At 56.3% G+C, this 27,614-nt stretch overlaps 2 protein-coding genes across 12 annotated transcripts; both read left to right on the forward strand.

Moving 5' to 3' along the window:
- The first annotated feature begins 7,337 nt into the window (after positions 1-7,337).
- KLC2 (kinesin light chain 2) lies at positions 7,338-17,804 on the forward strand. 11 transcript variants are annotated; one of them, XM_063783111.1, is made up of 16 exons: positions 7,338-7,424; positions 8,483-8,758; positions 11,683-11,913; positions 12,064-12,133; positions 12,758-12,980; positions 13,604-13,691; positions 13,795-13,896; positions 13,990-14,163; positions 14,289-14,388; positions 14,967-15,016; positions 15,112-15,179; positions 15,599-15,707; positions 15,798-15,956; positions 16,037-16,161; positions 16,378-16,435; positions 16,818-17,804. In XM_063783111.1, exons 2-16 carry the CDS (start codon positions 8,531-8,533, stop codon positions 16,899-16,901), a joined length of 1,869 nt encoding a protein of 622 aa, XP_063639181.1. In that variant the 5' UTR covers positions 7,338-7,424; positions 8,483-8,530; the 3' UTR covers positions 16,902-17,804. The 11 variants fall into 11 exon arrangements, with proteins under 11 accessions (XP_063639181.1, XP_522069.3, XP_063639182.1 ...); XM_522069.8 differs by lacking the exon at positions 7,338-7,424 and adding an exon at positions 7,577-7,807 and having other exon boundaries at positions 8,520-8,758; XM_063783112.1 differs by lacking the exon at positions 7,338-7,424 and adding an exon at positions 7,580-7,839 and having other exon boundaries at positions 8,520-8,758.
- Positions 17,805-18,136: 332 nt separating this feature from the next.
- On the forward strand, positions 18,137-27,413 carry RAB1B (RAB1B, member RAS oncogene family). Its single transcript, XM_009423503.4, has 6 exons — positions 18,137-18,637; positions 21,727-21,799; positions 22,087-22,182; positions 22,295-22,390; positions 25,730-25,861; positions 25,970-27,413. Exons 1-6 carry the CDS (start codon positions 18,624-18,626, stop codon positions 26,162-26,164), a joined length of 606 nt encoding a protein of 201 aa, XP_009421778.1. The 5' UTR covers positions 18,137-18,623; the 3' UTR covers positions 26,165-27,413.
- Positions 27,414-27,614: the final 201 nt, after the last annotated feature.

Genomic DNA, 27,614 nt, shown 5'->3' on the forward strand with positions numbered 1-27,614 from the left:
TCCCTCTTCCAACCCCAGAGTAAGCTCCTTTTCCTTTAAGATGTGGCCTTTGTATCACCTCCTCCAAGAGCCTTCCCCAACCACCCCACCCAAAGCCTGGTTGTTAGCCTCTGTCTCTTCAGTCATAGAGTTCACTATTACCTGCAGCAAATGTCTCTGTACCACATTCGAATGAGAGCTCCAGGAGGACAAAGACCCGAGCCGCCGGACTCATTGTTGCAGTATCCAGCACCCTGGCATGCGGCGGACCCTCGATAAAGGTTGGTTCAATGCGTGAGTGAGGGTTAAGTCACTCGTCCAATGCACACATATCGGCTGAGAAGAGGTCAGGTTTCTAAACCCCATCATCTGACTCAGGCCATATCCCTACTCAGATCCCATCTTCCCAACCATCCATACATCTGGCTTTTATTAACTTCCTACTAGTTCGTGTCCTAGGTACAGCATGAACCTAGGTTGGGTCCCAACCTATACAGGAACTCTAAGGCCAGTAGGGGAGACAAGCAGACCATCGACACACAGCATGACAGGTTGCACTGGTGCACACAGGAGGGATGTCCACCCTGCAGGAAGAGGTGTCCAAGAAGATGTCCCAAAGGGAATGACACCTGAGTGGCATACTGAAGACATCTGACAAGGATGGATGTTCTGGGCGTAGGAAGTAGCATGAGATAAGGGAGATAAGAGAGATAAGGGAGAATGTGGCTGATGCCAAGAACCACACAGGGCTCAGTGCAGCTGGAGACCATGGGGATGGTGAGTGCCAGTGGGAGCGGAGGAAGAGTCTAGGCCCTGAGGAGCCTCGTAGCTGTTACTGTTACTACTGTGAGCCAGAGCAAGGACTGCACACACTGTCCTGAGAGACAGGGGAGCTGGCAAAGGGACCTAGGCAGAGAAGTGAGACGACATATTTCAGAAAGATCTCCTTAATACAACACACCGGGAGAAACAAGACCTGCTCTGCAGACCAGCAGATGAGCTTGAAGGCTGCAGCAGCCATTTAGAAAAGATGTGATGAGGACATTGTAAAGGTGGAAGGGTTAGAAGGAAATAGATAAATCTGAGAGCGACTTAAGAGGTTGAATTAATAGGTTTTGGTAGCTGGTTAGAAAACGAGAGTTGAGGCCGGGCATGGCGGCTCACGCCTGTAATCCCAGCACTCTGGGAGCCCAAGGCAGACAGATCACTTGAGGTCAGGAGTTTGAGACCAGTCTGGCCAACATGGTGAAACCCTGTCTCTACTAAAAATACAAAAATTAACCGGGCATAGTGGCGGGCACCTGTAATCCCAGCTACTTGGGAAGCTGAGCCACAAGAATCGCTTGAACCTGAGAGGCAGAGGTTGTGGTGTGCCAAGATCGCGCCACTGCACTCCAGCCTGGGCAGGCGACAGAGTGAGACTCCGTCTCAAAAAAAGAGGCCTGGCATGGTGGCTCAGCACCTTGGGAGGCCGAGGCGGGCAGATCACCTGAGGTCAGGAGTTCGAAACCAGCCTGACCAACATGGTGAAACCCCGTCTCTACTAAAAATACAAAATTAGCCGGGCATGGTGGCGCATGCCTGTAATCCCAGCTACTCAGGAGGCTGAAGCAGGAAAATCACTTGAACCCTGGTAGCAGAGGTTACAGTGAGCCGAGACAATGCCATTGCACTCCAGCCTGGGCAACAAGAGTGAAACTCCATCTCAAAAAAAAGAAAACAGAGTTGAAAGAGAGTCCAGGACAGACTGACTGTCCTGTGTGAACATCCCTGCAGGAGATTTGGACAGGACTTAGTGCTATTCCAACTGGAAGTGGAATATATGGGTCTGGGTAGAGCTCAGGGGACTGATCTGGGCCAGAGATGGAGATGTGGGCCTCCCCACCGTGTGGGAGAGCTGACGTTGGGGAGAGGTGAGCTCATCCCTCGCTGGGCTCATCTCCTTCCTGATCACATGGGCACCTACTGTCCACACTACACAGCTCACGCTTGCTTCTATTCAGTCTCTGCCGCCTCATTTGTGGCTCACCTTCATTCTGAGTGCATCTCTGTCCAACAACACTGCAGGCAGAAGCTGCCCCGTATTTCTCATTCTTTTTCCACACCTTGCGCTCAGGGTCTGTTGACTACTAAGCTTGATGGTGATGAGAATAAACAACCACTAGGAATAGTGTCTGTTATGTACAAGGCCTAATGTTAAACCTTTATGCCTTTTTTGTTTGTTTGTTTTTGTTTTTTGAGACAGAGTCTCGCTCTGTCCCCCAGGCTGGAGTGCAGTGGCGCGATCTCGGCTCACTGCAAGCTCCGCCTCCCGGGTTCGTGCCATTCTCCTGCCTCGGCCTCCCGAGCCACCACGCCCGGCTAATTTTTTGTATTTTTAGTAGAGACGGGGTTTCACTGTGTTAGCAAGGATGGTCTCGATTTCCTGACCTCGTGATCCCCCCGCCTCGGCCTCCCAAAGTGCTGGGATTACAGGCGTGAGCCACCGTGCCCAGCCCCTTTATGCCATTTTATTGCATTCTCTGGATGTCCCAACAAAGTAGGTAATAGGAACCCTGCTTTACAGATGAGGAAGCAGGTAAAATAACAGACCATGCCTAAAAAGCGACACCACTAGCAAATGGAGAAACGCGGCTTTGAACTTAGCTGAGTCTGACCCCAAGGCCTGCGGTCCCTCCACTGAGCAGGGCAGGACCGGTCTACCCTGGCTGGGAGGTCACAAGGAAGAGAGGGTGCAGATTTGCCATAAGGCCACAGGACAGGAACCAGGAGCCTCTGGGGACAGCTTTGAGTAGACTGATTCTTGGCTCAGTGGCAGAAAGAACCAACAACTAGTGGTGTCCAAGGTAGACAAGGGCCCCTCAGGAAGCTCAGGAAGCTGGGGAGACATGGTCTTTAAGGAGCCTCCCATCTTGAGCACTTACGGGTGAATGTGCTGACTTTTTTTTTTTTTTTTGAGACAGAGTCTCACTCTGTCGCCCAGGCCTCTCAGGTTCAAGCAATTCTCCTGCCTCAGCCTCCCAAGTAGCTGGGACTACAGGCAAGAGCTACCACACCTGGCTAATTTGTTGTATTTTTAGTAGAGACAGGGTTTCACCATGTTGGCCAGGCTAGTCTCAAACTCCTGACCTCAAGTGATCCGCCCATCTCGGCCTCCCAAAGTGCTGGGATTACAGACGTGGGCCACTGTGCCCGGCCTTATCTGCTGACATTTCAAGTGGGATGACAGCCTTGGCAAAAGTGCCCCAGCCACTTCAGAGAAAGGGAGGGAATCTAGCCAAAAGAAAAAGAATAATTTAAGAAAGCAGATTTCAGTGGGACGAGGGCTTCTGAGGATCTAAAGGGATGCAGTAGGAGAAGTGGGAGTGATTTTCAGGGAGGAAACAGTAATATTAAAAGTAGCAAGAACAACTTCCCAGGCATGGGATGGCAGGGGGCTGCTGAGCACTGTGGAAAGAGCATAAGGAGCTGAATCACCACTGGGCATGGATTTCTTCCTTTATTCTCCATTTACTGAGTGCCCATCAGCAGCCTGGCATGAGATCAGCAGCTGCTGGGGGAGCACAGGACAGTGCAGGATGAAGTAACAGTCTCTTCCTTTGGGAGACACACAGTGCAATCCTCAGAGACAAGATAAAAAGCCAAGTGGCTGAAAGGGCCGAACACATGCGAGGCTAAGCGACAAGAGCATGAGAACCAGCAGGGAAGGCCCAGCCTTCCCCCACCAGCACACCGGGCGGAGCAGCCAGCGCCTAAGGAGAATCCCAAAGGAACCACTGAAGCCCACAGATGGTGAGCAGAACAATTGGAGCCAGGAACCTGCACAAGTCACAAAGGGAGATTGAGAAGTGTTCTCTCCATTTACCGGGAAAAAGGTGATAAAATAAATGTGCTCCCTGGCCAGGCGCAGTGGCTCACGCCTGTAATCCCAACACTTTGGGAGGCTGAGGCGAGCGGATCACCTGAGGTCAGGAGTTTGAGACCAGCCTGGCCAACAAAAAATTAGCCAGGTGTGGTGGCAGGCGCCTGTAATCCCAGCTACTCGGGAGGCTGAGGCAGGAGAATGGCGTGAACCTGGGAGGCAGAGGTTGCAGTGAGCTGAAATTGCGCCACTGCGCTCCTGCCTGGGGAACACAGCAAGGTTCTGTCTCAAAACAAACAAACAAACAAAAAAGCCTATTAAGCCCGGTGCAGCCGCCTTTCACTTCTCTGAGCCTCAGTTTCTTCACCTGCAAAACAGAGACACTGAAACAGCACTTTCAATCCAGGGCACACAGCACAGGCACCACTTAAGCTTTAAAGCCACAAGAGGCGGCCGGGCTCCGTGGCTCACACCTGTAATCCCAGCACTTTGGGAGGCCGAGGTGGGACGATCGCTTGATCCCAGTAGTTCAAGAACAGCCTGGGCAACATATGGACAGCCCATCTCTACAAAAAATAAAAATTAGCGGGGCATGGTGAGCACCTGCCTGTAGTCCCAGCTACTCAAGAGGCTGAGGCGGGAGGATCACTTGAGCCCAGGAGTTCAAGGCTGCAGTGAACTATGATTGTGGCACTGCACTGCACCCTGGGTGACAGTGGGGCCTCGGCTCTTAAAAAAAAAAAAAAAAAAAGTCCACTTTGGGAGGCCGAGGTGGGCGGATCATGGTAAATGGTAAATGGTAAAAATAATGGTAAAACCCTATGTCTACTAAAAACACAAAAATTAGCCAGGTGTGGTGGCATGCGCCTGTAGTCCCAGCTACTTGGGAGGCTGAGGCAGAAGAATTGCTTGAACCCAGGAGGCAGAGGTTGCAGTGAGCCAAGATTGCACCACTGCACTCCAGCCTGGGCGACAGAGCATGACTCCATCTCAAAAAAAAAAAGCCCCAAGAGGTGCCCAGGATTCACCCTGGCACCACCAAATCTCAATCTCTAGAGGGAAAGCCTTCTAAGAAAGTTATTTCTCAAAAGATTTTGAAACCCAGTGTCATGAAGAACAAAAGTGCCTTGTGCTCCATATTCTGTTTCCTCCCTGTGAACAGAACATGCTGGGCAGGTGGGAGTCCAGTCATGGTCGGATGTAGTCTCTATGCACAGAGGCAGACTTACCAAAATGCAATCAGTGCAACATATATGTAGGTATATATTTTGAGACAGGGTCTGGCTTTGCCGCCCAGGCTGGAGTTCAGTGGCATGATGTTATTTCTGCTCACTGCAACCTCCACCTCCTGGCTTGAGCCATCCTCCCACCTCAGCCTCCTGAGTTGCTAGGACTACAGGTACACACCACCATGCCTAGCTAGTTTTTGTATTTTTGTAGAGATGGGGTTTCACCAATGTTGCCCAGGCTAGTCTTGAACTTCTGAGCTCAAGCAATCTGCCCGCCTCGGCCTGACAAAGTGCTGGGATTACAGGTGTGAGCCACTGAGCCCAGCCCAACCAGTGGCAATATATCTGGAAAATAAGGCCAATGTGAGGGCTGAAGGATCGCAGATCCCAAACGCAACAGACCCCAACCTCAGGGGCCCTGGAGGAAAACTGACCAGCTGAAATGGACAAGGATAAACACAAGCTCAGCACTGATGCAAATAACATAATCAATGGACATAAGAAACAACAGAAGTTGCTTCCGGAGAGCGGGGCTGGATGGCTGAGGACAGCAGTCACAGAGATAACTACATTTCATTGTAACTTGCTTGTTTGCCTTTTTTTTTTTTTAGTTTTTTTTTTTTTTTTTTTTTTTTTTTTGAGACAGAGTCTGTCTCTGTCACCCAGGCTGGAGTGCAGTGGTGCCATCTCAGCTCACTGCAACCTCCGCCTCCCGGGTTCAAGCAATTCTCTTGCCTCAGCCTCTCCAGTAGCTGGGACTACAGGCGTGCGCCACCACGCACAGCTAATTTTTGTATTTTTAGTAGAGACAGGGTTTCACTATATTGGTCAAGCTGGTCTCAAACTCCTGACCTCAGATGATCCACCTGCCTCAGCCTCCCAAAGTGTTGGGATTACATGTGTGAGCCACTGAGCCCAGTCTTTGTATGTCTTTTGAATGTTGCACAAATGAAAGTATCTGCTATCCGGAAAAAAATCATTCCAGTCACGGTGTCTCATGCCTGTAATCCCAGCACTTTGGGAGGCCGAGATGGAGGACTACTTGAGACCAGCCTGGGCAACACATCGAGACCCGAGACCCTGTCTCTAAGAAAATAAATTGGAAAAAAAAAAAAAAGCCAGGTGTAGTGGCATGCACTTGTAGTCCTAGCTTCTTGGGAGGCTATGATGGGAAGATTTTGTGAGCCCAAGAGTTTGAGGTTACAGGCTGGGCCGAGGCCAAGGTGAGTGGATCACCTGAGGTCAAGAATTTGAGACCATCCTGGCCAACATGGTGAAACCCGTATCTACTAAAAATACAAAAAATTAGCTAGGTGTGGTGGTGGGTGCTATAATCTCAGCTACTGGAGAGGTTGAGGCAGGAGAATTGCTTGAACCCTGGAGGCAGAGGTTGCAGTGAGCCAAGATCGTGCCACTGCACTCCAGCCTGGGAGACAGACTCCATCTCAAAAAGAAAAAAAGGAGTTTAAGGTTACAGTGAGCTATGATCACACCAGTGCACACCAGCTTGGATGATAAAGTAAGAACCTGTCACTTAAAAAAAAACATTGGCAGAGCACAGGTTTGAGAAGAACCTGGTTGGATGTAACTGAGATGTGTAAAATAGAGGGTCTTCACTTGTGTCAAAGGCAGCCTGATTTACAGCTTTTTTTTGTGGACAGGTGGCATCCTTATTATGGGGGGACGTCCCTCTGATCTTTGCAGTTCATTCCTTGTCTCTGGTCACTGGGCCCTGGGCTGATCACCACCTTCTGAGCAGGACCCAGACGGACAAGCTAGACTACACCCAGAAAGGAGAAATTGGGATGGGGAAGGGTCAGGAAACTGCGGTAGGACTGAGTGAAGGGACCAGGGGCAGCCCAGGGAAGAGAGATGAGACCACGCGGGGCACCATCGCTGTCTCCAAATACCTTAACTGACACAAGGGAGCAGCCTTCTTTCTGAAGACAGAGCTAGGGCTGTGGATGAGCACTGCAGGAAGGCACTTCGGGGTCTATCAGAGGAAATTTCTGCTAGCCTTCCGAGTTGTCTCAGAGCCAAACGTAGTAAGCTACCTGTCACCGGATGTGCTTGAGCTAAGGGCGCTGAACCACCTCTGTCAGAGACGGTGCATCCCCCACCGGATGGGACCCCGGGATGCGGAGCCTGGGGTCAGATCTGCGAGCCAGATAACAGCGGCACTCACTTCTCGCGTCTTCGTGAGCATTAAGTCAATGAACCCAGGGCACCAAAGCGCGCAACACGCAGTAGGCGCTCAGTTAGTGGCGCCTCGCTCTGTACTCCAGGAAGCCCAACCTTCTCCCTGCGCCTCAGTTTCTCCCGACGTCCTCGATGGCGCCATGGCGCCACACTAGGTACCTTCGGGTTCGACCTCCCGAGCAGCTCCACACGCTGAGGCCCCGTGGCATTTTGCGGCCGAGGGCACCCCTCGGGGCCGACGGGCCCTGGGAACTGCGCCCCGGGCGGGTCCTCGCCCCGCCCCCGCCTCGATGGCCCCGCCCCGTCCCCCTCCCGCAGGAGCCGGCCCGGCCCGCGCTCCTTTAAGGCAGCGAACGGGCCAAGAGAAGCGTGTTTCGCCCCCTCCGACGCCACCGAGGTAGCGGCTTCACCTTTAAGGCGGCGCGGGGGCTGCTGGGAAGGCCGGCGGGATGGAGGCGGCGGGACCGGCTCGCGGCTGCGGGTCCGGGTGAAGCCGGAGGCAGCCAGAGTTGGAGCCGGGCCCGAGCACCAGGCGCAGGTCGGCGCCGGCCGATTGGGCCGGGAGACGGGGTCAGGCCCTAAAGCGGGGGAGGAGACTCCGGGTCGGCCTAGGGGAGGGGGTCGTCATGGGCGCGGCCTGTGGGAGGATCGGGCCAGCCCTGGTAGGGGGCGCGGTCCCGGGTGGCCCTGGGCGGGGGCGCGGCCTTTTCAGGGAAGGCCTCAGGGCGTTGCGCTGGCCTAGGGGAGGGGTCGTCGTGGGCGTGGCCTGGAAGGACTGGGGGCCGCGTACTCAGCCCCTCTAGTTGGAGGGCCTCCGCAGGGTCGGCTCGTCGGGAGGATGGGCTCCGCGGCTTGGCCTGCCTTTTGGGGATGGGGCTGTCCGAGGGGCTGGGCCCGGATCGCCGGAGGGGCCAGGGTCTCCTGCACAGGAGTGAGCCCCCACGTTCCCCATACCTGTCCTGGTTAGGGGGTCCCCGGGGAAACCCGGACACTGAGCCGCCTAAGTCGGCCTGAGCCGGTGGTCTGGGGCCGAAGCAGGATCCGGCTGCACCGCATTGCGTCTCCCAGGCCTAGACAAGCTAGGCGCGCCCTCTGTAGGCCAAGCGCGGGCACGGTGCGGGCTGCCGGCTGGGGGACCTGGGCACACGGGAGACTCAGGCGTCCGGGGACCGCCTGTTTACCTAATCCGGGGCGGACGGCGGTGTGGCCCCAGGCCCGGCGCCCGCCTGCCCGCACCCTCGTCCTCACAGACGCCACAGCCATGGCCATGATGGTGCTTCCGCGGGAGGAGAAGCTGAGCCAGGATGAGATCGTGCTGGGCACCAAGGCTGTCATCCAGGGACTGGAGACTCTGCGTGGGGAGCATCGTGCCCTGCTGGCTCCTCTGGTTGCGCCTGAGGCCGGCGAAGCCGAGCCTGGCTCGCAGGAGCGTTGCATCCTCCTGCGTCGCTCCCTGGAAGCCATTGAGCTTGGGCTGGGGGAGGCCCAGGTAGGTCAGTCTGGGGCATTGAGGTGGGAGGTCACTGGAGGGATCGAGCCTTCAAGAGGAAACCGGTAATGTAGGAGAAGAATCTGAGCAGGGAACCGTCTGTTTCCTGGAGCCCCATGTTAGGACCCCAGTAAATACCTTTTGAAGAAATAAATGCACTTTGGCGACCCCAGCCCTGCCCTAAGAGACCATGATCACCCTTGCCCCCACGCAGAGCCCCATTTCCGGCTCCCCTCTACCTAAGGGAGACTGGATGGCATATGAGAACAGAAAGAAAATCCTTAAGGAAACACAGCCTCCCACCAATTAATTCTTCTATTCACTCGTTAACAGATGAGTTATTGAGGGCCAGCCAGGGTGTTAGGTGGATACAGGGCCCAACAAAATAGACAAGATTCCTGCCCTATTAGAGACAAAAACACACATACAGAAATAATTGGTTGTTACAAATTGTGACGAGTTCTGCAAAGAAAAGAACAAGATTTCATGATAGCTCGCAGCAGCGAGTCTTGTCTACTGGTCATGCAGGACTTCTGTGAGGAAATGACAAACTGAAACCTGAGGGAAGAAATGAACCAGCCTCCAGGAAAGGGAGGCAGGGGAGAAGTTGCATGTGCAAAGGTCCTGGGGTAGGAAAGAGCTTGTGGTGGAGGAACTCGGGGAAGAACTGTGTGACTGGAGCTTCATGGAAGGGAGAGAGGGACAGAAGAGGCCTGGGGAGAAGCCAAGAGCCAGATCATGGCCTGGTTGGTTTAGGTTTTATTCTCAGGAAATCAGAAAGCCTCTGGAGGGCTTTAAGCAGGCAGGCAACACAGTCTGACTTGAGTTTCTAAAAACTCTCTCTGGCTGAGATGTGGAGAATAAACCTCAGTGGGTCGAGGATGGAATCACTCTCCAATGAGTGGTTAGGAAGCCACTGCTGGAATTCAAATGAGAGCTGGTGCTTGGAATTAAGAGGTGGCTATGACGGTGGAGAAAAGGGACCAGTTCTGGATGTTCTGGAGGTAGGTCCAGCAAGACCTGGGGGTGGAATAAGGGAGAGAGAGAGGAAGGCAGCATCACTCCCAAGTTTGTGATTTAAGCAAATTAAGGGAGGAGAGGGCCTTGGTGGATCAGAACTCTGTTTTGGCCTCCTTTAATTGAGGCTGCCAGGATGATATGCAGTTGGAGATGTCCAGGAGCCATTGGGATGTACAAGGAGTTAGACTTGTTTTATTCCCCTCAGAGCTTGGCTGAGCCCCTGCCTGGCACGTGAACCCTGGGGAAGTTGTATCATTTTGGTTTCCTTGTCTTTAAAATAGGGATTATGCCATCTGCTGTGTACACTTCCAGGCTGTTGGGGGAATTTTTTTTTTTTTTTTTTTAAAGCTAGTGGTTATGGAAACACCTGTCACTTAGGCATTTGCTAACCAACTACAAAGTACAGGGTCTCAGACAGCCTGGCCCTCTGCAAGGACATTCACTCCCTGCCAGTTGGCCGTCAGAGGTAGAGAGGACCACTCAGGGGCCCCACACCTGGTGGAGCACGTGCACTCTCACAGAGGGGGAACAATCTGCACGGAGGGCATGGGCATCAAGGCCATGTGTGAAGCTGGAGCAAAGTGGGAGGTGTGACTAGCTGGAGACACAACTGCAGAAATGATCCTGAACCGGGAAGGACTGGGAAAGGGTGGAGGCCGGGTGTGGTGGCTCACGCCTGTAATTCCAGCACTTTGGGAGGCCCAGGTGGGAAGACTGCTTAAATCCAGGACTTCATGAGACCCCGTATCTACAAAAAATAATTTTTCTTTTTTTTTTGAGACAGTCTCGCTCTGTTGCCCAGGCTGGAGTATAGTGGCACGATCTCAGCTCACTGCAGCCTCTGCCTCTCAGGTTCAAGTGATTCTCCTGCCTCAGCCTCCTGAGTAGCTGGGACTACAGGCACGCGCCACCACACCCAGCTAATTTTTGTATTTTTGGTAGAGATGGGGTTTCACCATGTTGGCCAGGATGGTCTTGAAATCCTGACCTCGTGATCTGTCCGCCTTAGCCTCCTGAAGTGCTAGGATTACAGGCGTGAGCCACCGTGCCTGGCCAAAAAATTTTTTAAATTAGCCAGCTGTGGTGGTGTGCACCCGTAGTCCCAGTTACTCAGGAGGCTGAGGTGGAAGGACCACTTGAGCCTGGAAGGTAGAGGCTGCAGTGAGCTGTGACGGTGCCATAGCCCTTCGGCCCAGGTGACAGAGTGAGACGTTGTCTTAAATTTAAAAAAAAAAAAAAAAAAAGAGAGAGCAAGAAGGGAGGTTGGACCCTAGGCAGGAAGGCAGGAAGAGACTGGAAACTAAGGAAAGGAGTTGCAGAGGCTGGGGAGAGGGGTGGGGGTTGAGGCCAAGGCCTTTGGATACTTTTCCTGCCCCTGTGGCTCCTCATGCCAACTGAGCATTTGGGACACATGCCCCTTCCCTACCTGGGAGCTGCAGAAAGGCAGGGGATGCTGTGGCCCCTCAGCAGAAGTGGGGATGGAGTCTTTGGGTGGTCCTTCAGCCATCTAGCAGAGTTCTGTGGGCAAGCGCTAGCCCTGAGGCAGGGAGCAGTAACCTACTGGCTGTGGCAGCAGGGGCTTGAGTACAACCCAGGGAGAGACGAAGGAAGGGGCTAGTAGCTCAGGGAAAGCACAGCACCCCAACTAGCCCTTTTGGGGTTCTCCTGATCCTAGAAGGAAGGAACTGGGGACTCCCAAGCCTCCTGGGTTTGGGCTTTGCATTATGGTGTGTCGGGGGCCTTGAGGAGATTCTCCCTTGACAAGCAGAGAAAAGACCTGCAGCTCCTCACTGTAGGGCCAGGCCTGGCCCTTCACTGGGTCCCAGAGCCCAACTAGGCCCAGGCTACAGTCATAGGCGAGGGGGTCGACAGGGCTCCGACCCTTACCTGGGCTGGTTGCACAGGTGATCTTGGCATTGTCGAGCCACCTGGGGGCTGTAGAATCAGAGAAGCAGAAGCTGCGGGCGCAGGTGCGGCGCCTGGTGCAGGAGAACCAGTGGCTGCGTGAGGAGCTGGCGGGGACACAGCAGAAGCTGCAGCGCAGTGAGCAGGCCGTGGCCCAGCTCGAGGAGGAGAAGCAGCACCTGCTGTTCATGAGCCAGATCCGCAAGTTGGATGAAGACGCCTCCCCTAACGTGAGCTCCTACCATGGTCACTGTTGCCCAGCAAGGGGGCCTGGGAGCAGGGAGGGGCAGCATGGAGCAGATTCGGCTCCACCCCAGCCCATGGACACCCCGGCTGCCCTGTGCCTCCTTCCCTGATGCTCATCCTGTCTTCCTTCCCAGGAGGAGAAGGGGGATGTCCCCAAAGACACACTGGATGACCTGTTCCCCAATGAGGATGAGCAGAGCCCAGGTGCGGATGGGCAGTTCTGGAGTGGGGGAAGGAAAGGTTGTGTGAACTCTTGGTCCTTGGGACCGAGTGGCTGCCATGTTCCTTCCTGCCTCACTTCTGATCATGACACCCTAGTGTGTTAGAGCTTCAAGAACAGTTGTACGTGCTGCTGCTTCTCACATCCCCCCAGCTCTGTGGTGAGCAGACATCACAATTAAGAGCTGTGGAGTCACCAGCCTGGCTTCCAGTGCTGCTCTGCCACTAGCTTCCCTGACCCTTGGGAGAGTTCTCTTCCTCTCCGAGTCACCTCTGAAGGAGGCACATGCAGACAGCCACAATGGGGCCAGTGCCTGCTTTGCTGATGGTACTGGTTATGCATCGGGGCCTCCACTCTGTACACAGGGACACAGGCTCAGAGGTTAGGCAGCTTGCCCCAGGACACAGAGCCTGAAGTACTGGAGCTGGGCCTCTACCCCCTCTTTCTATGGGGTAACTAGACCCACTCTATAAATGGGGAAACTGAGAAAGAGTGGTTAGTGACTTGCCCAGGGCCATGTGTCAAGTGGCTCAAAGGCACAGCTGGCATGTGCCATCCCAGTCCAGTGGGCAGATGGTACATCTGACCTCCTGCCCTTGGCCCTGCAGCCCCTAGCCCAGGAGGAGGGGATGTGTCTGGTCAGCATGGGGGCTACGAGATCCCGGCCCGGCTCCGCACCCTGCACAACCTGGTGATCCAATACGCCTCACAGGGCCGCTACGAGGTAGCTGTGCCACTCTGCAAGCAGGCACTCGAAGACCTGGAGAAGACGTCAGGCCACGACCACCCTGACGTTGCCACCATGCTGAACATCCTGGCACTGGTCTATCGGTGAGGACTCTCTGGGGGTGCCCAAATTCTTCTGGAAGGCTCCAGCCCTGGATCACTAACCCTTGGTGCCTGCTGTGGGCCAGGACTCGTGGCCCACCTGCGTGGAGCTGGGCTACAGATGCAAGTAAAACTGTCTAGTGTAAGAGAGAGGCTTGGCCAGAACTGGGGAGGGACTGCACATGAGGACTCCAGGGGTCCTGGGGAGTCCACACAGCTTCTCCAGGCACCAAGGCTGGAGGAGGGGCTTTGCCAGAAAGTGAGTTTGCCCAAACACAAGAGGGCTAGAAAAGGTTCCCATGGCAAAAAGCCAGCATGAGCAAAGGCACTGGGACCTGGAGAGCAGGACACGCTAAAGGGGCAGCAGGAGAGCCATGTGGCGCCCAGGAATGCTAGGCACCAGGCAGTCGGTGGGACCCCAGCACTGCGCACCCCAGCCAATTGTGAGAAAACTGCCTACAGCCCCTGGAGCTCGGAGAGCAGGAGCTGAGCAGGTCTCCCCACACTCTGGGTCTCACTCTGTCATACACACTCAGTGAGTACAGGAGTGACCACAGGGATTGCAGACCACTGGGGAGGGCCTTGAGCTGGAGGACAGCCCTGACCATGCTCCTACCTGCTCCCAGGGATCAGAACAAGTACAAGGAGGCTGCCCACCTGCTCAATGATGCTCTGGCCATCCGGGAGAAAACACTGGGCAAGGACCACCCAGCTGTGAGTGAGGGTTGGGTGGGAGGTGGGGGCTGTGCCCCATCCCCTGCAGGTCCCAGAGTCCTGCAGGGCCTGGGTCAAGAAGCTTCCGTTCTCCCACCTCCAGGTGGCTGCGACACTAAACAACCTGGCAGTCCTGTATGGCAAGAGGGGCAAGTACAAGGAGGCTGAGCCATTGTGCAAGCGGGCACTGGAGATCCGGGAGAAGGTGGGAACAGGCAGGGCTGGGCAGGCCGGGGGTCTGGGAGGCAGGGGCCCGGGCAGCCCTGAGCCCAACCCCTGGCTCCCTCTCCCATCCCAGGTCCTGGGCAAGTTTCACCCAGATGTGGCCAAGCAGCTCAGCAACCTGGCCCTGCTGTGCCAGAACCAGGGCAAAGCTGAGGAGGTGGAATATTACTATCGGCGGGCACTGGAGATCTATGCTACACGCCTCGGGCCCGATGACCCCAATGTGGCCAAGACCAAGAACAACCTGGTACCTTGGGGCTGGGAGGAGCTGGAGGATGGGAAGGAGGGAGGCAGGGATGAGGTTGGGGAAGAAGGAGAGAAAAAGGCTTGGCTGCATGCATCCCGCTCACTCTCTGGGTCTCCCGCTTCCAGGCTTCCTGCTACCTGAAGCAGGGCAAGTACCAGGATGCGGAGACCTTGTACAAGGAGATCCTCACCCGCGCTCATGAGAAAGAGTTTGGCTCTGTCAATGGTGAGTGCGTGGTCACCAGGTGCCTCTAGCCCATCCATCCCAGGCCCGCTCTGCCATCAGCACCCAGGACAAATCCCTCAGCAGAGCAGGCCCTCAGGCTTTGGCCTGGCTGGTCACCAGCCTCACCCTCAGATGGTGCCCAGCCACCTGTGCTCACATTTGCACACATGAGCACACACCCAACTCACGTAGCCCCCTTGGCCTGCTAGTGCCTCATACGCCTTTGCATCCCCCTTCTCCACTGGCGATTCTTGCTCACCTTGAGGGCCTGCCCCAGTGTCTCCCACTCTGGGAAACCACCTCTGGCCCCGGATGGTCAGTCATCTGCTCCTGAGTCCCTCGGAGCCTGGCCCATCATTCAGGCCTAGCACATGTCTTGGGCTGTGGCCTGAGGTGCAAGGGTCTGTTCTGCTCATCTCTGTCCAGAAGAGGGTCAGTAGTGTTTTGGGTCTTACTCTTGTTCATGCATTCAACGAAGCCCAACCGTGGTCTCCCCTCCCCTGACCCCAGTCCTGTGTCCAGCCCAACCAGGTGAGACCTATATGGTAGGCTGGTGACAGTCCCCTTTCTCTCCCCAGGGGACAACAAGCCCATCTGGATGCACGCAGAGGAGCGGGAGGAAAGCAAGGTAGCTCTGTGGGGCAGGCTGGGCGGCTGTCAGGGGAGGCTGGGATGTGCAGAGGGGGGCCTGCTCTCACTTCTTGTGACCATTCTTTCCTCCAGGATAAGCGCCGGGACAGCGCCCCCTATGGGGAATATGGCAGCTGGTACAAGGCCTGTAAAGTAGACAGGTGAGTGGGGCGGGGCTGGGCTGGGGAGCAGGGCACGGCAGGGCGGGCTCCACATTCCATACTCTCACCCCCAACACACCCCTCCTCTGCTGCTCATCTGGCAAGGCCCAACTCACAGGTCACCTGTCCCAAGAAGGCTCTGTCTTCTAATTCTCAGCCTAATTCTCTGGCTCTGGGTCTCCCAGCTTTTGGTCCTGGTGACAACATCCCATGAGGGCCCTGGGGCCAGGTCCCCAGCCCTGGGGTGATTTCCCCAGGACAGAAGAGGCTGGGTGGGCCCAGCACAAGGCTTGACATGGGAAGGAATGGATTCTGGCTACCCCGGAGGTCCATGCTTCCTCAGGGCCCCCTGTGGGCTGGGTGCCAGGATGGGCCCTGGGTCTGGGGGAACATGGAGTTTGAGACTGTCCCATCCACAGCCCCACAGTCAACACCACCCTGCGCAGCTTGGGGGCCCTATACCGGCGCCAGGGCAAGCTGGAAGCCGCGCACACGCTAGAGGACTGTGCCAGCCGTAACCGCAAGCAGGTGGGGCTCCATGCAGGAGGGGGTGGGCAGACACCTGTGTGGCCCTGGGTGTGGTCCATTCACTGCCTGATGCCCCTGCCCCTCCCTCAGGGTTTGGACCCCGCAAGCCAGACCAAGGTGGTAGAACTGCTGAAAGATGGCAGTGGCAGGCGGGGAGACCGCCGCAGCAACCGAGACATGGCTGGGGGTGCCGGGCCTCGGTCTGAGTCTGACCTCGAGGATGTGGGACCTACAGCTGAGTGGAATGGGGTGAGTCCGGGGCCTGGGCCGGGTCGGGCTGGGAGCCTAGGTGGCCAGCGGGGCCTAGAGGCGAGCCTGTCCACCTGCAGGATGGCAGTGGCTCCTTGAGGCGCAGCGGTTCCTTTGGGAAACTCCGGGATGCCCTGAGGCGCAGCAGTGAGATGCTGGTAAAGAAGCTGCAGGGGGGCACCCCCCAGGAGCCCCCTAACCCCAGGTGAGCCCCCCACCAAGGTGAGCCTCAAGAACCACCCCAGCAACCCCAGATGAGCTCCTGACCCAGAGTGTGCCCCACTGACCCCAGGCAACCTCCCCATCCCTCTCAGGCTCTACCACCCACCAGTCTGCTCCCTCCCCAGCCCCACTCTTCTCCCTGCCCCCATCTCCCGTGAGTTCCTCCTTGGGCAAATCCCAGGCTGTCCTTTTCCCTCAGGATGAAGCGGGCCAGTTCCCTCAACTTCCTCAACAAGAGCATGGAAGAGCCGACCCAGGTAGGGGCAGGCGGGTGTCTGGGCACTGGGCAGCTGCGGCCGGGGCTGCATGCGCGCTGCCAAGCTTCCCTCCAGCATGCCTCTTCATCCAGCAACAGTTCCTGGCTCTGTCTCAGGCCTACTTTGGGCTGGACAATGGGGAGACACGAGGGGAACCCAGCCTCTCCTGGGGGTGGACGTGTAAACGGCCAGTGCTAACACAGTCACTGTGGAGATGGACGGGAGTGTCAGGGCACCAGGGTGTGGCCTTGGGTCAGAACTGCCATTGCCTCTGCCCAGCTCAGGGATTCCGGCTGCCTCTGCCAGGTCAGACCCCTTCAGGCCAGGGAGGCACAGACTGGCAGCAGCACAGGGCTGAGCCACCTGCCCCCTCTGCCCACAGCCTGGAGGCACAGGTCTCTCTGACAGCCGCACTCTCAGCTCCAGCTCCATGGACCTCTCCCGACGAAGCTCCCTGGTGGGCTAATGCTGAAGGGGCAGCCAGTCACCAGAGCGCCCACCTGGCACACCCCCCTCACCCCAGCCCTGCGCATGGGCCTGCTGCTTGTCCCGCCTGTCTCTCCCACAGCCCCTGTCTTTTCTGTTCAATCTCAGGGTAACCTTCTCCCTTGTCATCTCAGCCTGAGCCCTGGAGGCTGGGCCTGCCCACTCCAGCTCCATCCCTTATTTATTCCTTCCAGCAGGGCCCTCTTCCCTAGGTTCGGGCCAGCAGGAGGTGCCGGCTGGAGTCTCCACCATAGACTCAGTGGCCTGGCCTCCCCAGACCCCAGAGCCAAGAACACTAAGCACTCGCCGGCCCTTCGGCACCCTCGCCCTCCCTCCCGACTCAACCCGGCCGTTGCTTCTGTATATAGAGAAATAAGTTATTGGCCGCGCCCCTCCCTTCAGTCCACGGTATACCCGGGCCTCCCCTCGTCCCTCTTCTAGTGGTACCGCCCAGGCCTTAATCACCCCCATTCCGTGCGGTGGTATCTCCCAGGCTCTACATTCTCGGGAGCGGCGCCTCCCAAGGGGGTCCTGGGACCTTCTCGCGCTCCTCCTGGCCTCTGAGGGATGCGTCCTACCCGCGCCATCGCCCCGTCCCCCAGGACGGGGACCTCCCCTTAGTCCGTCCTCCCACCGCCGGGCCCTGCCCCGCATCCCGGCCTTATGCACTGCCCCTCCCACCCGGCCCCGCCCAGGCACGACCCGACCCCGCCCCTGGCACCGCCCACCGAGCCATCCTGCCACGCCTACCCCCACGCCTGCAGCTTCTCGCGAGGGGCGGCGACGGTCCCCTGGTGGCAGGAGGGGCTCCCCCTGTTGCGGGTGAGGCGGTTGCTCTCTATTTTCAGATGTTGCTGTAGAAATAAAGACGGTTTAAATCTGAGCTGGGCTTGTTTTGAGACGGAGGTCGGGGGCCCCCAGCGTCTCTAGACTGGGGTGGAGCCGGGAAGGGTCGTGCGTGAGTGGGGGACAGTGTGTCTCGCTCAACCGCTGTCCGCGCAGCTGGGCCCAGATATTGTGCCCCACCCCGGAATTGCGTGGGGGGCCCACAAGTCAGGCTTTCCCTAAAACACTCACTTGTGGGGTTCTGGAGACCGCGGGCTCTTACGAGCTCTGCTCCTCACAAAGTTTTTGACCTCGAGTGAGTTTCCCGAGACTCAGTTTTTTCATCTATGAAATGCGGGTGATGACGCGCGGCTGTGAGTTAGGACTGCCCAGTACACGAAGAACCCTGGACAAATGTACTTTTATTAGTCTTACTAGAACACACATTCTCATTTAATGTTCACAACGTGGGTATTGGGAGGGCAAGGATGACTACCTCCGTCAGACAGATGTGAAACGTGCCAAGCCCAGCCCTAAATTGAGCTTTCTAACCACCGAGTCGCGGTCAGGCTTTCCAGCACTGTCCTCAAGCCTGAGTGCGTCCGGCGTGCAAACTACAAGCCCCAGAAGGCAATGCGCCAGCAGTGATGGGAGTGGGCGCGGAGGCGCGGGCTCCCCGACTACGCCTGCGCAGCGGGGCTGAGTTGGAGAACGTCTTAGACTACAAGTTCCGAGAATCAGCGCGGCGAGGCCTGAGAAGAGGACGTTTGCGCCTGCGCGTCGCGGGCGGGGCCTCTGGGGCGGAGCGGCCACCATCTTGGAACGGGAGGCGGAGCAGAGTCGACTGGGAGCGACCGAGCGGGCCGCCGCCGCCGCCATGAACCCCGAATAGTGAGTGAGCCCCGCCCGCGCCGTCCAGCGCAGCCTCGATCCCGAATACAGGGCTGTACGCTTACCGGGGTTGTCTGGCCCGGGTCAGGACTGTGCGGCGCCCCCACATCCGGGTCCCTCTTCCGCTGACCCCCCCCCCACATCCGGGTTCTGCCCCTCCCCCCAGGGGCCCCAGGACCCCGGCTCAAAACCCCGAGCCCTCGCACCCGGGGCCCAGACGTGGCGACCCCCAGGGGCAGCTCTTGGAGCTCGAGACATCGGTCCTACCAGGCCTTATCGGTCAGATGACCCCGCAGTCCCGGTCACTTCAGGCCTCAGTTTCCCCACCTGCTGCTTGACAACTGTCCCGGAGTTTTGGAGCCCGTCTTGATAGTTTCTGGTCTCGGGTTCAGGCTTGGGCCCCTGAGGTCGGGCAGTGAATCCCTCTACCCTTCTCTTTCTCCTGAAGCCCGGCTCCAGGGGCCGGCCCAGAAGCTAGCCAACTACGCGGGAGGCCCCGAAGCGCCGCTTGGGTCGCGTCTCCCGCAGGTCCTCTCTTCCGGGGCTGCCTCCTACCCTTTGCCTGGGTCGCGCTGTCCTGTCGCTCCCGGCTGTCCGTCCTTTCCCGCCCTCTCCTCGCTTTTGCTCAGGCCCCCAACGCCACCGTCACACCCCTTCCCTTGGCTGTCACACTGCCTGTGAAGTTTAGATGAATATGGAATTTGCTCTCCCCCTTCCTGTGGGATTCTCTGGTCCTCAAACTCTCCTCACTCTTGGTCACTCCCCCTGCGGGTAGGTGGCCCACATCTCATGCCCAGGACTAATAGTTTTCCCCAAGTATCAGTTATCTTCTTCCTCTTCTGCCACTTCCTTTTTCTCCTCCACATCCAGGTCTCAGATTTCCTTGGGGAAGGGTGAAGCTCTGAGCTGGATTGGGAGGGGAACAGAGAAGGGAACCAGCAGGCTCTCGAAGGGACTTTGGAGTCTGACAAACCTGGTTTGAGTCTTAAAGCGATAAACTGTGTAAGTTAGGGCAAGTCACTTCCCTTCTCTGGCCTCTGGTTTCCTCATTAGTTGACAATGACAAAACTGACTTCATTGAACTGTTGTGAAGATTAAATGAGATGATGCATTTAAAGTACTTCACACAGGGTCCGTCCACAGGTTGGAACTTAATAATATTAAATGTGATTACCTTTTGCCTTTTTTTTTTTTTTTGAGACAGGGTCTCTCTCTGTCACCCAGGCTGGAGTGCAGTGGCGTGACGATGGCTCACTGCAGTCTCCAACTCTTGGGCTGAAGCAGTCCTCCTGCCTTGTCCTCCTGAGTAGCTGGGAATACAGAGGCACACCACCACACCTGGCACATTTTTTAATTTTTTGTAAAGACAGGGTCTCGATATGTTTCCCAGCCTGATCTCAAACTCCTGGGCTTAAATGATCCTCGTGCCTTGGGCTTCCAAAGTGTTGGGATTACAGGTGTCAGTCACTGCACCCAGCCTTAAGTGCAATTTTCACTGCAACTTGACCACCTCTTCCTGGTGACTTCATAACAGGTTTTTGTTGTTGTTGTTGTTGTTGTTGTTGTTGTCTCCAAAGAGATGGGGTTAGCCGGGTGCAGTGGCTCACGCCTGTAATCCCAGGACTTTGGGAGGCCGAGGTGGGTGGATCACGAGGTCAGGAGATCGAGACCATCCTGGCCAACATGGTGAAATCCCGTCTCCACTAAAAATACAAAAATTAGCCAGTCATGGTGGCGTGTGCCTGTAATCCCAGCCACTCTGGAGGGTGAGACCGGAGAATCACTTGAACCAGGGAGTCGGACGTTGCAGTGAGCCGAGATGATGCCACTGCACTCCAGCCTGGTGAGAGAGCGAGACTCTGTCTAGAAAAAACAAAAGAAAAGAGAGACGAGGTTGTGCTGCATCACCCAGGCTGGTCATACACTCCTAGGCTCCAAGGATCCTCCTCCTGCTTCAGCCTCCCCAGTAGCTGGAACCACAGGCACACGCCACAGCACCCAGCCATCAGTCTCTCTACGTGGGTTTTCAACTTAATAGGTTCTAGGCTGGGCCCTGGCTTCTACTTCTGGGGCCTCCTCTGCCAAGCTAGGCACACGCAGGGCATGTACTGGGGATTCCCTAAATAGCTCCTACTGGACCAAACCATGAAGTCTCAGAAATCAGGGTAGGATACCCAGCTCTGTTGCCTTGGCAGGTCACGTGCCTCTCTGTGTCTTGATTTCTTTCTCCATAAAGTGAGAATTTAGACTCAGCAAGCTGAGAGCCCTTTGGGCTAGCTGTTTGTGGAGGGAGGCATCAGCCCTCCCTGACCGGGACTGTTGGGAAGATCTGGTGAGCACCATAGTATTCTAAACCAAGGGATGGCCAGGCGCAGTGGCTCACCCCTGTAATCCCAGCACTTTCAGAGGCCAAGGCAGGTGAATCAATTGAACCCGGGAGTTTGAGACCAGCCTGGGCAACATAGTGAGACCCCATCTCTACAAAAAATGAAAAGATTAGCCAGGGGCCGGGTGTGGTGGCTCACACCTGTAATCCCAGCACTTTGGGAGGCCAAGGCAGGTGGATCACCTGAGGTCAGGAGTTCGAGACCAGCCTGGCCAACATGGTGAAACCCTGTCTCTACTAAAAATACAAAACTTAGACAAGCATGGTGGCAGGTGCCTGTAATCCCAGCTACTCGGGAGGCCGAGGCAGGAGAATTGCTTGAACCTGGCAGACAGAGGTTGCAGTGAGCCAAGATCGCGCCATTGCACTCCAGCCTGGGCAACAAGAGCAAAACTCAGTCTCAAAAAAAAAAAAAAAAAGGTTAGCTAGAAGTGGTGGTGGTGGTGGACACCTGAAGTCCCAGCTACGCAGGAAGCTGAGGTGGGAAGATCACTTTGAGCCCACAAGGTAGAGGCTGCAATGAGCCGTGATCACTTCAGTGCACTGTAGCCTGGGTGACAGAGTGAGACCTTATTGCTAAAAAAAAAATAAAAATAAACCAAGGGATGCCTCATGGGGTGGGGGAATCCTGTAATTGTGACTCCAGGATGATGGTAGGTGGGCTCCCTGCCTCCCTTCACGCCTTCCCATCTTCTCTCTCCAGTGACTACCTGTTTAAGCTGCTTTTGATTGGCGACTCAGGCGTGGGCAAGTCATGCCTGCTCCTGCGGTTTGCTGTGAGTAAGAAGCCTCCCATACCATCCACCTGGGGTCCTGACTGGCAGCTGGGGGGAGAAGGGACAACACAGAGCACAGTAGTTGCAAGATCTGGGAACCAGGGGTGAAGATGTAAGACCTGCCACCAGTACATCTGCCCTGAACAAGACAGGGCTGGCCAGCTGAGTGCTGGGAATTGGGGCTTAGTGGTTCGGAGACCCAGCTGGGGCGGGGAACTGGAGGGAGGCTCTCCAAGTGGGCCTCACCTCATTAACTCCCATGATTTCATTGGCCCCTGAACTTTCAGGATGACACGTACACAGAGAGCTACATCAGCACCATCGGGGTGGACTTCAAGATCCGAACCATCGAGCTGGATGGCAAAACTATCAAACTTCAGATCGTGAGTGTCGCTCTTCCCAAAATCCCCAGTACAGAGGTATCCACCTTGGGAGGGAAGGGACTCTGGGACTCTGGACCTCAGCTGACCTGCTCCTCTGCCTACTGTCTCCTAGTGGGACACAGCGGGCCAGGAACGGTTCCGGACCATCACTTCCAGCTACTACCGGGGGGCTCATGGCATCATCGTGGTGTATGACGTCACTGACCAGGTACTCCTGGACTAGCCATCCTCAGCTTGGCCTCCTTAGCCTTAGGTCTTTGACTCTTCTTTTTCCTCCTTCCATCCTCTCTTTCCTGATGCTTCCTGGAAAGGACACTATTTGTCTGCTTGCAGGAACTAACTAGGAAAAAGAAAAAAAATAGGTGACTGTACTTGGACTCATTTCACAAGGAGGGAAACAGCCACAGAAATGGATCCTCTGAAGGCCCTGCTGCAGGTTCTGGCAGGACAAGGCCTCACACCTTCCTTCCCCACCAAGCCAAACTTGCCACCTTATTGTAGACCTTCTGGGCACCTTTGTGTTGTGGGAGTTTAGTCAGGCGGTTGGCTGCTATGCTGGGCCTGTGGCTTCCTGTGTGAAGACACAGTGCAGGGGGACAATTAGAGGGCCTTAGACAAAGAAGCAGGGAAGCTTGAGCTCTGGACCCAATGTGAGCAGAGATCCAGAAGCTCTGCCTCCAGCAGCAGCGTTAGTCCCATGTGACTAGCAGTGGTGGTAGCAAGGGCTGGAAGTGGTTCCATGAAACCTTATAGTTTACAGAACCTGGCCCAGCCCTCAGATTGCCTCTGATGCTCAGAAGAGGTCTGTGTTCCCATCGCACAGGTAAGGAGCTGGGCTCAGGATGGTGAGGTGACTTGCCGAGGGTCCTTCAGCTAGTCCGGTGGCAGAGGCAGAAAGCCTGGATGGCTCATTCCACCTGCTTTGTTTTTTCTACCAAATGTTGTTGCTTAACAGGGCCAATCCCTGAAGATAAGGAGAAGCTTAAATCAGCCGTGGGCCGGGAAGAGTCCCTGTCTGAGGAGCAGCCGGGCTCTTTAGCTCACCAGGGACTCATGATGTCCCCAGCTCTGGATGAGCTGTGGGGAAGCTACATACCACCCAGACAAGTTACCAGGGCCCACCTGACTGCCATATATCCAGTGATCTTATTTCAGCACATTGACCTCTCATGGCTTTGGACACTGTTCTCTTCTCTCTCCTTGAAAAGTGGACCATCCCCCGCTCCTCAGTCTCCTGCAGTACTCGATTCTGTATTGTCAGTGTCTATTTGCTGGTCTGTCCAGTGCTGCCTCCCATCACCCTGTGTTTGGTGCTTCCCCACTGCCCTGGACTCTCCTCCTTACTCTTGTGCATGGCTGCGGCCACTCTGTGGTTTGCTTCTGCCTTGTGTTCTGATTCCTGCATCTAACAGCCGTGGCTGTGGCTTCCCTCCTCTGTCCATGTCTACACTGGCACTTTGTGTCTGTATTAATCCTGATCTTCATGATCTTCTCTAGTAAACTAAATGGTGAGGTTTGTGTTTTCTAGATGAGGAAACTTGCTTGGAGAGGTGTTAAATAACTTGCCACCGGTCTCACAGGAAGGGCAAAGCCAGTTTTGGAGGGCTCTTGGCTTTTGAGCACACCCTTTCCCACCCTCAAGCAGCCTCTGCAGAATTCAGATGTCCAGCGCTGGCCTCACTATCTCTCCCCAAACCAGCGCCTCTATCCCCATTTTTAATATTTTTATTTATTTTAAGACATGGGGTCTCACTCTGTCACCCAGACTGCAGTGCAGTGGTGTGATCATAGCTCATTGTAACCTCAACCTCCTGGGCTTAAGGGATCCTCCTGCTTCAGTCTCCTAAGTCACTGGGACTATAGACACACACCACCATGCCCCAGCTGCATCCCCATCTTTGTGACACAATCCTTGTCAGCCTGACCAGGAAACTCTTCCCTCCCCCATCCAGTCAGTCTCGAGTCCCCTCTATTCTCTCCCCGTCATCTTTCTGAAATCTGTCCCCTCATAATAGCAGTGATGAGGATAATAGCAGCTCTTGCCAATTAAGCACTTGTTATGAGACAAGCCTGCGTTCATTCTCTTCATGGCTCACAATCAGCCCTTCTAGGAGGTACTGTTTATAGAAATGAGGAAACTGAGGCTCAGAGTGGTCAGGTAACATACCTGGGGTCACACAGTAAATGGCTGAGCCAGGCCTTCAGCAGCAGTGGTCTGACTAAATCCTGTGTGGTTCCCTGGCTCAGTGCACGTTCTCTTCCCTGGGTTATTCCAGCCATTCCCAGTTGGTCTCTATCTTGCTATTCTGATCTGGGCTCTGCCTCCTGTCAGGACTAGCATAGGTGTGATCCTGTTGCTTCTGGCCTAAGAAACGCCCACTGGCTCCTGGTCTAAGTCCAAGACTTAGCCATGCTAAGACAGTCTGTGCTGTGGCCTCTCCCCAATCCCCCCTCTTTCCTCCCCTCTTCCCCCTCTCCCCTCTTGCCTTTCTCCTCCCCCCTCCCCCATTCCCCCTCCCTGTCCCCCCTCCCTGTTGAGTGTCTGCATCCCAGCAACATTCCATTTCCTCCCATTCCCCAGACACACCATGCCCCTCCCGTTCAGTGACCTGGCACATGCTGGCTCCCCAGCTGGCACCTCTCCTGCACAAGGCCAGTTCCCACCTGCAAGTTTAGGTCCACTGTTGCTCCCACCTCAAGCAGAGGTGGTCTGGGGGCTCCCCAGCCCCTGCCTTCTAACCTGTTTTGCCCTTGTGTGTGGCCTGGTCTATTCATCTACTGTCCCGTGAATGTGTTAGGGCAGGGCCCAAGTATGATTTCCCCCTTTGTCCCCAGCACTTAGCACAGGACCCAACTTGGAACATGGCAAGAGGTCTAAGTTTGAGCCAGTGTGATATGACCAGGCTTCTGGCTCCTAAGGAGGATAAGTGGCCCTAGCTTGAGCACTTCCTTGAAAGTCCTGTCCTTTGTGTGTGGGGTAGGGGCGCAAGTGCTGGGAGAGTCTGAAGCCGAGTAATGAGGCTGTTGGTGCCAAAAGTAGGATGAATTTTAGGCTGTTCCCAGGATTCCTGTCTCCCCACAGGCCAGGGCCACCTCTGAGAGGACCCTCGAACTCCTGTGCTCCAAGGCTTCAAACCTTGAAGGGATTTTCAGGCCACGGTGGGAACGGTGGCTCTTGGGGACCCGTTACTCTCTGTTCCTATCTCCTGTCCGCTCTCTCTTTGCTTCTCACATGTGGTTAGGGCCTGCAAGTGTCTCAGGGAGAGAGACAGCTGCAAGGAGCAGAGCTGGCAGGCCCAAGTTGGGGCAGCTGTTGAGGTGTTGGGGCAGCTGGCAGGCTGCTGGGGCTGTTCTGGGTCTCGGATGGAAGAGGGCAGGGAGGAAGGTTCAGCCTGGAGCAGAGGGCTTCCTCTGCATCTCTGCATCGCTGAGCCCAGGACTCAAGGGGCCCGGAGCTGTACTGTTCCCCTCAGAGAAGTTCTTCTCCAGGCCTGGGGTAGGGGTGACAGTTGGGAGCAAAATAACTTTGCCCCCTGGCCCCCTTTAGGAATCCTACGCCAACGTGAAGCAGTGGCTGCAGGAGATTGACCGCTATGCCAGCGAGAACGTCAATAAGCTCCTGGTGGGCAACAAGAGCGACCTCACCACCAAGAAGGTGGTGGACAACACCACAGCCAAGGTAGCCGACGGGCCGGTCTGCCCGGGGTCGGGGCGCTGGGGCCTGCTGCCCCTCACCTGTTCTCCCCTCCTCTTCTCTCCCCTCCTCTTCTCTCCTCTCCCTTGTCAGGAGTTTGCAGACTCTCTGGGCATCCCCTTCTTGGAGACGAGCGCCAAGAATGCCACCAATGTCGAGCAGGCGTTCATGACCATGGCTGCTGAAATCAAAAAGCGGATGGGGCCTGGAGCAGCCTCTGGGGGCGAGCGGCCCAATCTCAAGATCGACAGCACCCCTGTAAAGCCAGCTGGCGGTGGCTGTTGCTAGGAGGGGCACATGGAGTGGGACAGGAGGGGGCACCTTCTCCAGATGATGTCCCTGGAGGGGGCAGGAGGTACCTCCCTCTCCCTCTCCTGGGGCATTTGAGTCTGTGGCTTTGGGGTGTCCTGGGCTCCCCATCTCCCTCTGGCCCATCTGCCTGCTGCCCTGAGCCCCGGTTCTGTCAGGGTCCCTAACGGAGGACACTCAGGACCTGTGGCCAGGCAGGGCGGAGGCCTGCTCTGCTGTTGCCTCTAGGTGACTTTCCAAGATGCCCCCCTACACACCTTTCTTTGGAACGAGGGCTCTTCTGTCGGTCTCCCTCCCACCCCCATGTATGCTGCACTGGGTTCTCTCCTTCTTCCTGCTGTCCTGCCCAAGAACTGAGGGTCTCCCCGGCCTCTACTGCCCTGGCTGCAGTCAGTGCCCAGGGCCAGGAATGTGGCCAGGGGATCCAGGCCCTGGGATCCAGGGCCCTGGGCTGGACCTCAGGACAGGCATGGAGGCCACAGGGGCCCAGCAGCCCACCCTTTCCTCTCCCCACTGCCTCCTCTCCCCTCCCACACTCCCAGCTCGAGCCGTCCAGCTGCGGTGGGATCTGAGTATATCTAGGGCGGGTGGGCGGGTAGTAGTGCTGGGCCTGTGTCTTGAGCCTGGAGGGAGTCTGCTCCTGCCGCCTTCTGCCCTGCCAGAGACAGACCCATGTGCTGCCTGCCCACCGTGCCCCTTTGTCCCCATGTCAGGCAGAGGCGGAAGGCCCACCGTGCCAGAGGCTGGGCACCAGCCTTAACCCTCACTCTGCTAGCACCTCCTCCCTTTCCCCAAGGTAGCACATCTGGCTCACTCCCCACTCCGTCTCTGGAGCCCACCAGGGACGGCCCTCATCCCCTGCCGCTACTTCTCTGGGGAATGTGGGTTCCATCCAGGATTGGGGGCCTCTCTGCTCACCCACTCTGCACCCAGGATCCTAGTCCCCTGCCCTCTGGCACAGCTGCTTCCTGCAAGAAAGCAAGTCTTTGGTCTCCCTGAGAAGCCATGTCCCTCGTGCTGTCTCTTGCCTGTCCCACCTGTGCCCTGCCCTCCAGCTTGTATTTAAGTCCCTGGGCTGCCCCCTTGGGGTGCCCCCCGCTCCCAGGTTCCCCTCTGGTGTCATGTCAGGCATTTTGCAAGGAAAAGCCACTTGGGGAAAGATGGAAAAGGACAAAAAATTAATAAATTTCCATTGGCCCTCGGGTGAGCTGAGGGTTTTTGCAAGGAAGTTGTGGTGGCCAAGTGTGGTCTGTGGTCTAAGCCCAGCCTTGGGGTGGGGGGATGGAACTGGAACCCTGGGCTAGGTGGGGTGCACGGGGGTCCTGGCTTGGTTTCTGTGACCTAAGGCTGCTGGCAAAAGCCCTTGACCCCGTTTCCTGGGGCCAGGAAAGCTGCTTGTGCTTCTGTGGTCTGTCCCCAAGGGCCCAGC

This window comes from Pan troglodytes, chromosome 9, assembly GCF_028858775.2.
Source record: "Pan troglodytes isolate AG18354 chromosome 9, NHGRI_mPanTro3-v2.0_pri, whole genome shotgun sequence".
NCBI classification, from domain to species: Eukaryota; Metazoa; Chordata; class Mammalia; order Primates; family Hominidae; genus Pan; species Pan troglodytes.